The sequence below is a fragment of the Dipodomys spectabilis genome, unplaced genomic scaffold, assembly GCF_019054845.1.
Source record: "Dipodomys spectabilis isolate Male_0828 unplaced genomic scaffold, ASM1905484v1 ptg000002l, whole genome shotgun sequence".
Classification (NCBI taxonomy): domain Eukaryota; kingdom Metazoa; phylum Chordata; class Mammalia; order Rodentia; family Heteromyidae; genus Dipodomys; species Dipodomys spectabilis.
In genome coordinates, this window is record NW_024870679.1 from 33,621,831 (window position 1) to 33,634,369 (window position 12,539).

The window sequence follows — 12,539 nt, forward strand, 5'->3', positions numbered from 1 at the left end:
GCCAAGAGACAGTGCTCAGGCTCTGAGTTCAAGCCAAGTTACTGACTTCCCCCTCCCCCGCAAAAAGGACCCAAGAATACAGGATACTGTTATATGATATAGGAATATCACAATAGAAGCTTAAAGTATGTCTCAAATGGGAGAACACTTTCATGAGGCTCTGAGTTCACAAAAAGAATCATCTTTGATCAAGAAACATCACAACAGGATACATTTGATAATTATATTTATTTAAAATAGTAACATGGAATAAGTACAACATTAAGTCAGTAAAATTTCAAGTAGACTTTTCAAAAATGATTTTTTGGCTTATGGTAATTGAGTGTAAACCACCACTTGGAATCATGTTTTTCAACAATGTGTACAAACCACATTCAGTTTAAGAACATTCGTTTAATAATGTAGCTTCACACAACACACCAAAGATTAATTAACGGTATACTCTAAACTTAAATCTTAGGCAATGAAAACAACATGATCCCAGAAAGCACCACAAATCTCACAGGTGTAAGAAATTAGCAAAAAGATAGTAGAAACTTTACATTGGGGAAAATCTCTACATGATTATAGTTGTGAAAAGGCATACAGTGCCTTCCAATTCCCATTTGAAAATTCTGCAAAGGCTCATTAGTGGTCCCTTCAATTATTCAGAAGATTCCCCATCTTCTTGAGAAGCAGCTTCTAACAGCAGTATGGATTGCTAGTTGTAATCTTCACTTAAGCATGCTATAGAGAGTGCACAAGAAAAATACAATATTAAATCTGAGGCAAAGACTTTACCTTCCCCATCAGAATACTTCCACCCTTTAAATCTACATTTGAGTTTCCTGCACATGTATCCACCATGTCTACTGTAGGAAGGCAAAAACCTTTAGAGTTCACAGTGAGACCACTGTATAAACATATGACTACTCCCTTCCCCAAGGGTAAGCACAGACAGGCACATGGGCACACAAGCACACACACACACACACACACACACACATACCACCACCACCACCACCACCACCACCAAAAAACAACTTACTGCTGCTTTCAAGGCTTGATCGAGATCATCCAGCAGGTCTTTTTCATCTTCTAAGCCCACAGAGAGTCGAATCAATGTGTCAGTAATTCCAAGGTTCTCTCTGTCACTCTTAGGCACTGATGCATGGGTCATGATTGCCCTGGAAGATATGAATAAATTTTTATCTCCATATTGTGTTATTGGAAGTATATGTCTGTCCCATTTTTTTTTCTATTAACTTCACTTTTTTTCTGCTCCAAACATCATTTTTTTTATGCCCTTATAATTTTTTCTCAGGGAAAAGATATTTGGGCCAGGCACTGGTGGCTCCTGCCTGTAATCCTAGCTACTCAGGAGGCTGAGATCTGAGGATCATGGTTCAAAGTCAGCCCGGGAAGGTAAGTCCATGAGACACTTTTCTCCAATAAACCACCAGAAAACTAGAAGTGGCACTGTGGCTCAAGTGGTAGAGCACTAGCCTTGAGCAATAGGGGCTCAGTGACAGTGCCCAGGTCCTGAGTCCAAGCCCCAGGACTGGCAAAAAAAAAAAAAAAAAAAAAATCAGCCAACCATGGTAGCACATACCTGGAATCCCAACACTTGGGAAGCTAAGGCAGAGGATTGAGTTCAAGGCCAGCCAGGGCTATGTAGGAAAGAAAGAAAGAAAGAAAGAAAGAAAGAAAGAAAGAAAGAAAGAAAGAAAGAAAGAAAGAAAGAAAGAAAGAAAGAAAGAAAGAAAGAAAGAAAGAAAGAAAGAAAGAAAGAAAGAAAGAAAGAAAGAAAGAAAGGAAGAAAGGAAGAAAGAAAGGAAGGAAGGAAGGGAGAAAGAGAGAAAGAGAGAAAGAAAGAAAGAGGAAGGAAGGAAGGAAGGAAGGAAGGAAGGAAGGGAGGAAGGAAGGAAGGAAGGAAGGAAAGAAAAAGAAGGAAAAGGGGCTGAGAAGGTGGCTCAGTGGTAGAGCGCTTGCCTTGCATGCATGAGGCCCTGGGTTCAATTCCTCAGCACCACATAAGCAAAAAGAAAAAAGCCGGAAGTGGCGTGTGGCTCAAGTGATAGAGTGCTAGCCTTGAGCTGAAGAGCTGAGGGACAGTGCCCAGGCCCAGAGTTCAGGCCCCACAACCAGACCCAAAAAAAGAAAGAAAGAAAAGAAGGAAGAAGAGGGGAAAGAGGAAGGGAAGGGGGGCTGGGAAGGTGGCTCAGTGGTAGAGTCCTTGCCTCGCATGCATGAGGCCCTGGGTTCAATTCCTCAGCACCACATAAGCAGAAGAAGCCAGAAGCGGCGCTGTGGCTCAAGTGGTAGAGTGCTTAGCCTTGAGCTGAAGAGCTGAAGGGCAGCACCCAGGCCCAGAGTTCAGGCCGCATGACTGACCAAAAAAAAAAAAAAAAAGAAAGAAAAAGAAAAGGAAGATCAAATTTATCTCTTCTAATCAGAATTTGAAGTGAAAATGACAATTTTTAAAACCTACTTATACTATTTGTTAGTAATACTTAAAAAACAGACACCAAGCCAGGTGCTGGTGGCTCACGCCTGTAATCCTAACTACTCAGGAGGCTGAGATCTGAGGATCACAGTTCAAAGCCAGCCTGGGCAGGAAAGTCTATGAGACTCTTATCTCCAATTAACCACCAGAAAATAGGAAGTGGTGCTGTGGCTCAAGAGGCAGAGTGCTCACCTTGAGCCGAAGAGCTCAGGGACAGTGCCAGGCCCAGACTGACCAAAAACAAAACAAAACAAACAAAAAAACACAGACACTGAAGATACCTGTTACTATTACAGGAGAGACAAGCTATCTTTAAAAATGTACATTTCACTACCTGCCTAAATGAAGCTTTGGTCAGAAACCAAATTACCAGTATGCTGGGCATATATAAAATGCATGTTGGGCCAATGCCTGTTGGACCAAGATTTTTTGGAACTAATTTAGTATGAGTCATGGATTACTCTAGAACTACCCCTTCTGGGACAGATCAAGAAAATGCAGGACCACAATTAGCAACCATAAAGTATCAAGAATCCATCTTATAAGCCACAATGTAGAGGCCTTGAATTAGAAACTTATCATTATCCATGTGTTTAAAAGTACACCACTAGAACAGAAGATGCTGAGGAAAGGATATGTACTCGTTACCTGACTCATGTAATCCCTCTGTGCATCACCTGAGTGATAACAATACAGTACATTAATGTTTTTAAGTACACCACTGATATGTATCAGGCATTGTAGTAAAAACAAAAAAGTATTTTCTCTCCCTTGGATAATGAAATAAAAGCTAAAGCCTGGGTACTTTTAAGGCAAAATAACAACCTACATAGAATGTCAAACAAGTGTGGACAAAAAGGATTACCAGAGTTGAGATGACACATCTTGGCAAATTGAGGCAGCATACAGGAGGGCATATTTCCAGTCCTGTGTAGCCCCAGTGCACGTATTTCCAACATCAACACTCATCCTCTCACTGTACAACACCTATGAAATCTATTTAAGCTGCGTTCTTGTAGCTCACTTCAGACTCATGGAAAAACCCTTTAGTTTTGGTCTGAGTAAATTGGTAGGAATCTTGCTTACCAGTCTAATGAAGTTTTTTTTTTTTTGGTCCGGTTGTGGGGCCTGAACTCTGGGCCTGGGCGCTGTCCCTCAGCTCTTCAGCTCAAGGCTAGCGCTCTACCACTTGAGCCACAGCGCCACTTAGGGCTTTTTTTCCTGCTTATGTGTTGCTGAAGAATCGAACCCAGGGCCTCATGCATGCAAGGCAAGCGCTCTACCACTGAGCCAACTTCCCAGCCCCTCTAATGAAGTTTTTACACATAAAATGTTCCTTTAAAATGTTCTGCTTTATAAGACAAGATGCAAACACAAAAGGGATCCAAATAGGGAAAGATGCAGTAAAAGTCTCCCTCGTTGCAGATGACATGATCTTGTATTTAAAGAATCCCACGGACTCCACTCCCAAATTATGCAAGCTGATTCAAAACTTTGGCAAAGTAGTAGGGTATAAAACTAACCCTCAAAAATCAATGGCTTTTCTGTATGCCAACAATGAGAAAAGTGTGGCTGAAATCAGGAAAGCAACTCCATTTGTAATAGCCCCACAAAAAATAAAATACCTGGGAATTAACTTAACCAAAGAAATGAAGGACTTCTATGATGAAAACTTTAAAAACCTGAAAAAGGAAATCAAAACAGAAATTAGGAAGTGGCAAAAACTCCCATGCTCCTGGATTGGAAGGTTCAACATCATGAAAATGGCAATATTTCCCAAGGCTATCTACAAATTCAATGTGATAGCTATCAATATTCCAGCCTCATTCTTCAAGGAAATAGAAGAGGCAATCCAAAAATTCATATGGAACAATAAAAGACCCCGAATGGCAAAAACGATCCTTAACAGAAAGAATAGTGCTGGAGGAATATCAATACCAAATTTCAAACTCTACTACAAAGCCATGGTAATCAAAACAGTTTGGTACTGGCACAAGAACGGACCTCAGGACCAATAGAATAGAATTGAAACCCAGAAATGAACACAGACCTATAACTATCTAATCCTCCATAAGGGAGCCAAAAAAATAGAATGGAAGAAAGATAGCCTCTTCAGTAAATGGTGCTGGCAAAATTGGTTAATCATTTGCAGAAAACTAAAGCTAGATCCTTATATATCACCCTGCACCAGAATCAACTCCAAATGAATCAAAGACCTCAGAGTCAAAGCAGACATCCTGAAAACATTACAGGACAGGATAGGTCTCCTTGGCACAAGATGAAATTTTCTTAATAGAAACCCAGAAACACAACAAATCAAAGAAAGGTTTGACAAATGGGATTGCATGAAATTGCAGAGCTTCTGCATGGCAAAGGACATAGCTAGCAAGATCAATAGAAAGACCATGGATTGGGAGAAGATCTTCACTAGCCATACAATGGACAATGGTCTCATATCTAAAATATATCTGGAACTCAAACAATTAAATCCCCCAACAACAAAATCCTCAAAGAAACAACTGCCCAATAAATAAGTGAACTAAAGACTTACAGAAAAACTCTGAAGAGGAAAGAAGGATGGCCAATAGACACATGAAGATATGCTCAACCTCCCTAGCCATAAAAGAAATGCAAATCAAAACAACATTGAGATACCACCTCACTCCAGTTAGAATGGCTATAATCAAGAACTCTAATAACAACAGATGCTGGAGGGGATGTGGACAGAGAGGAACCCTACTGCATTGTTGGTGGGAGTGTAAACTTGTTCAACCACTCTGGAAAATAGTATGAAGGTTCCTCAAAAGACTCCACATAGAGCTCCCCTATGACCCAGCAATCCCACTTTTGGGCATTTACCCAAATGATCACAAACAAGGCCATACTAAAACTACCAGCACAACTATGTTTATTGCAGCATTATTTACCATAGCTAAGATATGGAACCAACCCGGATGCCCCTCAGTAAATGAATGGATCAAGAAAATGTGGTCTAAACCCAGATGCCCCTCAGTAGATGAATGGATCAAGAAAATGTGGTATATATACACAATGGAATTCTATGCCTCCATCAGAAAGAATGACATTGCCCCATTTGTTAGGAAATGGAAAAACTTGGAAAAAATATTAAGTGAAGTAAGCCAGGCCCAAAGAAACGTAGGTCCCATGGTTTCCCTTATTTGTAATATCTAGTATATGTATGAGTCAAGCGGAAAAGGTCAGATAATGTGATGTCAGGAAAATGAACCCTTAGATGTGTATTTTAATGTTTTTTTCTTTCATGCATGTGTTTCTAACACATTTATAAGATTATCTCTTTGTTGCTTTGTATGTCCCTCCCCCACAGTATAACCCCTGCTTTCACTATATTTGATGTCAGTATAACTTGTGGAGGAGATGGGGAAAAACCAGTTGTTTAAGGATACAGGTGGACCTGTTGCAACAATGAGAAGTACAAGTTGTCATGTCCAAAACGAGCTTTACAACGTTGGTGCAAGGGGGGGGGGCGGGGGGGGGGGGGGAAGGAGAAGGATTGGGATTGGGGGGAGGGAGGAGGCTGGGAAGGGAGGTGAAGGGTAAACAAAGGAGGAGGCTGCAATGCTTGGTAAGAAATGTACGCATTATCCTGCCCATGTAACTGTAACTCCTCTGTACAGTATGTTCACAAATAAAATTAAATTAAATTAAAAAAAAAAAAAAAAGAAAATGTGGTCTATATACACAATGGAATTCTATGCCTCCATCAGAAAGAATGACATTGCCCCATTTGTTAGGAAATGGAAAGACTTGGAAAAAATTATATTAAGTGAAGTAAGCCAGGCCCAAAGAAATATAGGTCCCATGGTTTCCCTTATTTGCAATTACCAGTATATGTCTGAGACAAGCAGAAATGGTTTAAATTGATGAACCTCAAGATAAGGACTCAAATGTTTTTTTCTTCTTGCTATTGTTTCTAATATATTTATAAGATATTTCTTTTTTTATTTATTTTTTATTGTGAAAATACTGTACAGAGGGGTTACAATTACATGGGCAATATAATGAGTACATTTCTTATCAAGCATTGTAGCCTCCTCCTTTGTTTCCCCTTCCCATCCCTTCCCAGCCTCCCATAAGATATTTCTTTGTTGCTTTATATGTCCCTCCCTCACGGAATAACCCCTGTCTTCACTGTTTTGGTGTAGGTATAATTTGGGGAGGGGAAGGGAAAAAAAAACAAAATGTTTAAATGGGGATATAGATTGACCCATTGTAATAATGAGATGTACAAGACACTATGTTGAAAAATGAACTTTACAATGGGGGGGGTGTAATTGTGGAGGTGGGAGGGAAGGAATGGAGGGGAAAAACAAAGGAGGAGGCAGCAATGCTTGTTAGGAAATGTACTCATTACCTTGCTCATGTAACTGTAACTCCTCTGTACAATGTGTTTACAATAAAAAAGCTTATTAAAAAATAAAAAGCAAGCACTAGAATGTACTAGATGCCTAATAAATAATAATTCACAGTAGTAAACGTTTATGATGACAATATAAACCAAAACATTAGCTTAGGGTTTTTGCCCTGTGTTCTCAAAATAATCCAAAGAGATAGGAAATTACGATCTAGAGAAGATAGTAACTGTTAAGGGGCCACAGAGATAACCTGTGGTGTTAAACTTAACCCAGTACATTGGCTCCACTTCCTCCCTTCCTGACTGCAGTTCTTGGATGACTTACAGCAGAGATGGGAGGTGAAGAATGAAGGCTGACAGAATAGCTAGGTCCTGACCTAAATTCGCTCGTCCCCTGGCATTAGGGTTATAGCCTACACTGGATAATCTGAGGGCCAAGAAACTTTACACTAAAGCCTAAATAAATCAGGACACATCATTTTTAAGGAAGGATCTTTAAAGCCATACACCTTTCATTACTGTGAAAAACAAAACAATTTCATATGCTCAGTGTGCCCTCTTGTGCATCCACAATTCTTAGCAGGCATCTTGAAAGCCACGAACACTCTATTGTCTGAACCATTTCAAATCATTATTTGGACACCATGTAGTTTAACTTTGTAAGATTATTTGACTATTCTATAACTACAAACTACGGTGAGAAGGCAGGAAATATCCTCTAACATCCCTGACATTACTCAATACAATGCTTCTAAGACAGAGCTGTTTCATCAATGCGTATGAAAATTAAAACAAAAAATCATGTGCATTTAGAGCAGTTGAAAATTATTAAGTAATATTATTGACTTATCTTAGTATAATAAGTACAATATCTGGTCATAGCCACATAGAGTTCAGGAATGCTTGGTGGGACAGGTAATAAATAATCATCAATACTTTAATTGTTAATCCCATTGTATGGATTTTAAAAAGTGAAGTGCAATGATTGAGTAAATGGCACAAATGCATCTCAACTCTATATCTAGAGTCCTTTTACCTCCAATCACTATTTTTGGTATACTCAAAGCCTCAAGAGTAAAAGGGCCAACATATTCTCTGTGACATTTGAGTGGATCAGCTAAACCTTCTGGATCATTGTTTCCTTTTCTATCAAATAAACTGCTTGACTTTATGTTGTTTCTGGCTCTAATATCTTCTGGTGCTTTAATAAAATAGATGAACTGATTGGGTCAGATAGAGAATAGTCTAGAACACAAAAGTAGAGTTTCAATGTAATTTTCAGACTACATGGAGCCATGATATATTTATCCTACAGAGATTGGCAGTATCTAGTAATGGTTTTTCTCTCTCCACTGGGGCATAGAAGAGATTCACCACCAAAGACACATTTTCTTATTTCCCAAAAAGCCATGAAAAGAGCTTTTCCAGCCTTCCTTCCAAGTCCAAGTAGCACTGAGGCAGAAGGTAGAGATCCTAGAATATAATTACAGCTGGCATTTCTTTCAGGCAGAAAAGAGAAGGATACAACATTTGTGAAGGTATAGGGTACAGCTGTCTAATAAGTAACCACCACTAGCCACAAACAGGATCTCCATCCTGAGTTACAGTACATTCTGATCCATCACCTAGTGTCATGCTGTTTTTATTGTGAAATAACTTCAGTTATAGCGCAATTTTGTCACATTTTCTTTTCAGACAACCAGTAAAACTAACCTAAGACTGACAGGTGGGTGTGATGGTCCTGGCTTACATCTTAGCACTTAGGAATCTGAAGAGGTAGAATCACTTGAACACAGGAATTTGGGACCAACCTGGGCAACAAAATGGAGGAGTAGAGAGGAAAAGAAGAAAGACAGAAAAGGGAGAGTTAGTTAATTTAAAAGAAAATTATTAAAGGTGTTAGTGATGTGGCTCAGATGGTAGAGTGCCAGCAAATGAGTGAAAGGAAGCATCAGAAAGCAAATTGGAGTCCCAGTCTCGACAACAACAAAAATAATAATAAAGAAAAATATACAGATACTTACGGAAGCTCAATGAGACTTTCATATCCTCCCAAGCTCTCAGCCAGAGCAAACAACTAGCAAAGAAAAAATAAATTTAGAACTTCCAGCAAATTCTGAAATTGTTTTGTGTGTGGGTGTGCCAGCCCTGGAGCTTGAACTCAAAGCGTAAGCACTCTTTCTGAGCTTTTCTGTTGAAAGAGAGTGCTCTACAGCTTGAGCCACAACTTCATTTCTGACTCTTTGCTGATTAATTGGAAATAAGAGTCTCATAGACTTTTGTGTTCAGGCTGGCTTAAAACCGTTATCCTTAGATCTCAGCTCCATGAGTATGAGCTACCAACACCTGATTTTTTTTTTCTTCTATCTCTCTTGCTGGTCCTGAGGTTTAAACTCAAGATCTGGGTGCTAACCCTGAGCCTCTTTGTGCTCAAGGCTAGCACTGTACTACTTGAGCCACAGCAGCACTTCCAGGTTTTTCTGAGTAGTTTTATTGGAGATAAGAGTCTAATGGACTTTTCTGCCTGGCCTACCTTTGAACCACAATCCTCAGATTTCACCTTCCTTAGTAGCTAGGATTATAAGCGTGAGTCACTGGTGCCAGTCTGCAGCGCCTGATTAAAAGTAAATGGTTTTGCAAGGCGTTGGTGGCTCATGCCTGTAATCCTTGCTATTCAGGAGGCTGAGAGCTGAGGATCACGGTTCAAAGCCAGCCTGGGCAGGAAAGCCTGGGAGAGTCTTATCTCCAATAAACCACTCAGGAAACTGGAAATGGCAATGTGGCTCAAGTGGTAGAGCACTCACTTTGAGCTGAAGAGCTGAGGGACAGTGCCATGGCCAAGTTCAAGCTCCACAACCAACAAAACAAAAACAAAAACAAAAAACACTAAATGGTTTTAGCAAAATAGTCAGTTTTGTATTTAGTATTCCGTATAGTCTGGCCCCAAAGAGGCACATGCCTCACAGAGCCTTGGCCTCCTGAGGGATTGTGTTAGGGAAGCCTTTAGAAGTGAGGTCTAGAGAAAGAGCACTATCATGATAAGTGGACCTGTGGTACTGTACTAGGAGTAAGTCAGGTGTCTTGGATTAATTTCCAAGAAAGCAAGTAAGTATTGTAAACATTGAGTTAGGGCACTTCTGGTGTCTTGATTCCTTGTTCACATGTGTCCCTCTGCATGTCATTTTCTGCCATGATGTGATACAGACAGGACTCTCACCAGCTTCAATATCATTTGGTTTAAACCATTTAACCACAACCATTGTGACCTAACTAGCCTTTTTATAAGCTATGGTTGGTGGCCTGATCTTCAGGATGATAGTGTGTGTGTGTGTGTGTGTGTGTGTGTGTGTGTGTGTGTGTGTGTGTGTGAATATATGTGTGTATATATGTACTGAAGTTTGAATTCAGGGCCTTGCTCTCTCTCATTTGGTTTTTACACTCAAGACTGTTGCTTTACCATTAAACTCATGTCTCCCCTTCTTTTTTATTTGGTTGTGGGGCTTGAACTGGGCCTGGGCGCTCAAGGTGAGCTCAAGTACCACATGAGCCACAGCGCCACTTCAAGTTTTCTGGTGGTTAATTGTAGTCTTACAGACTTTCCTGCCAGGGCTGGCTTTGAACTGTGATCTTCAGATTTCAGCCTCCTGAGTAGTTAGGATAACAGGCATGAGCCATTGGTGCCCAGCCTCTTCCATTGTTTTGCTGGTTAAATGGAAATAAAGTCTCACACCTCAACCTCTTGAGTAGCTAGGATGATGGGCCTGAGCCACCAGCAACCAACTGAAGGTTGGGCCATTAAGAGAGGGTCTAGGGGGAGGTTAGGTCATTGGAGACATGACTAACCTAGATAGCTCTTGAGTTCTCATAAGAGTGAACTGATCCAAGAGCACATCAGACCCCTGAAACCTTCTTTCATTCCCATTTGTGATGCTATCTGCTACTAGGCCCTCTCCAGACACCAAATTGATAGGGACACCCAATGTATATGCTCTTAACCTCCAAAACTGAGAGCTAAATAAAATTCTTTACAGAGTAGCCCATCTCAGGTATTTTGGGATAGTAATGAAAAGCAAACTTATCTATCCATCTTTGAGTATTTTGTAATAGTAACATAAACTGATGAACTTGACCAAGATGGTATATTACCAAAGAATTCTGATTTGTTTTTAGAGCTCTGCACTCTGTCCCTGAGCTCGTTTTGCTCAAAGCTCTACCACTTGAGCTACAGCGCCACTTCCAGCTTCTTCTGTGATAACTGGAGATGGAAGTCTCATAGTCCTTCCTGCCCATGCTGGCTTTGAACCATGATCCTCAGATCTCAGCCTCCTGAGTAGCCAGGGTTACAAGCATGAGCCATCAGCGCCAAGCTTTTTTTTTTCTTTTGAGCTAGGATCTTGCTACATTGCCCAAGCTTGTCTCAAACTCATGGAGTCAAGTGGTCCTCCTGCTTCAGTCTCCCAGTAATTACGACTATAAGTGTGTGCAACCATGCTTGGTTTAATGTTATAAAACATTAAAAAAAATCCTCATATAGCTGTATTAAATTAAACCTTTCTTTCTAATTTTAGAGGTGGGCAGTCCTGAGATAGGAGAGCTTTGATTAATCTGACTTTGATATAGTCTAATGGCTGTCATATTTAACTCTCATCTGCTCCAAGAGGTCAAATAAGCACAATCAGTGGTGTTCTACAGGCCTGTCATGCAAGACTACTGAGAACTTACTGCCTTTTGAAAATTAAGACAAAGGCCTTTCTTCCTTCACTGTTAGGCATCCTCTTCCCTAACACCTTTCCTCTCTATCACCTGAGGCAGGCTGGGAGGTGCAGAGTTTAGAAAGCCATTTGTAAGAAGGACTTGTGAACTACACTGCATAGGATTCTGAGGTCTCACACCTTCCTTTGAAAAAGTACTCTCTTTTAAGAAGGTTTGCAAACCTATGCCTTACAAGGATGTGTCCTTCTCAAATCAATTGCAGGAAATGGAAAGCTAAGCAAAGGAACAAACTCAGATGTCTGCTGCGCAGCCATTCTAGTTTGCATCATTTTTCACCCAATGCTTTCATGATGAAGTTTATAGGTCTGACCTGAAAGTATGAAACCTACAGTGAGAGGTATGGAAGTCTGACCCCTACAGTTTAAAACCTGTTTTGAAAGCTTACCTTCAGGTTCTTGAAGAAAGTCTTGGCATGCTGAAGAGTGCCCTTAATGTAAAAGGTGATCATCCCGGGGCAGCCTGTGCACTGACGTTTTGCCAGCTCATGCTGTGGATGAGAGGGCAGCCCTGTAATCACAAAGGGCAAGGAAAGACTGTTTTAACATCAAACATGCAATTGTTGGTCGTGGAGCCTGAACTCTGTGCCTGGGCACTGTCCCTCAGCTCGTCAGCTCAAGGCTAGCACTCTACTGCTTGAGCCACAGCTCCACTTCCAGCTTTTTCTGCTTATGTCGGGCTCAGGAATCAAACCCAGGGCCTCATGCATGCAAGGCAAGCACTCTACCACTGAGCCACCTTCCAAGCCCCTACTTTCCAGTTTTATTTATTTTATCATGTGTGAGTGTGTGTGTGTGTGTGTGTGTGTGTGTGTGTGTGTGTGTTAGTACTAGGGTTTGACTTATGCTCTTACTTGGCTTTTTCATTCCAACACTTGAGCTTCACCTCCAC

General features: G+C 40.6%; 1 protein-coding gene across 2 annotated transcripts in view; it reads right to left on the reverse strand.

The window, feature by feature from the left end:
• Positions 1-209: 209 nt before the first annotated feature.
• Cth (cystathionine gamma-lyase) overlaps positions 210-12,539 on the reverse strand; it is a 33,596-nt gene continuing 21,266 nt past the window's right edge. Inside the window, exons 9-12 of one of the 2 annotated variants that reach the window (XM_042685215.1) lie at positions 12,034-12,158; positions 8,903-8,952; positions 1,028-1,166; positions 210-726 (exon numbers count right to left, since the gene is read on the reverse strand). In XM_042685215.1, the coding sequence (XP_042541149.1) occupies positions 718-726; positions 1,028-1,166; positions 8,903-8,952; positions 12,034-12,158 (323 nt within the window). In that variant the 3' untranslated portion in view covers positions 210-717. Of the gene's footprint in view, positions 727-1,027; positions 1,167-8,902; positions 8,956-12,033; positions 12,159-12,539 lie in introns of both variants that reach the window. The other variant, XM_042685205.1, reaches the window with a different exon arrangement.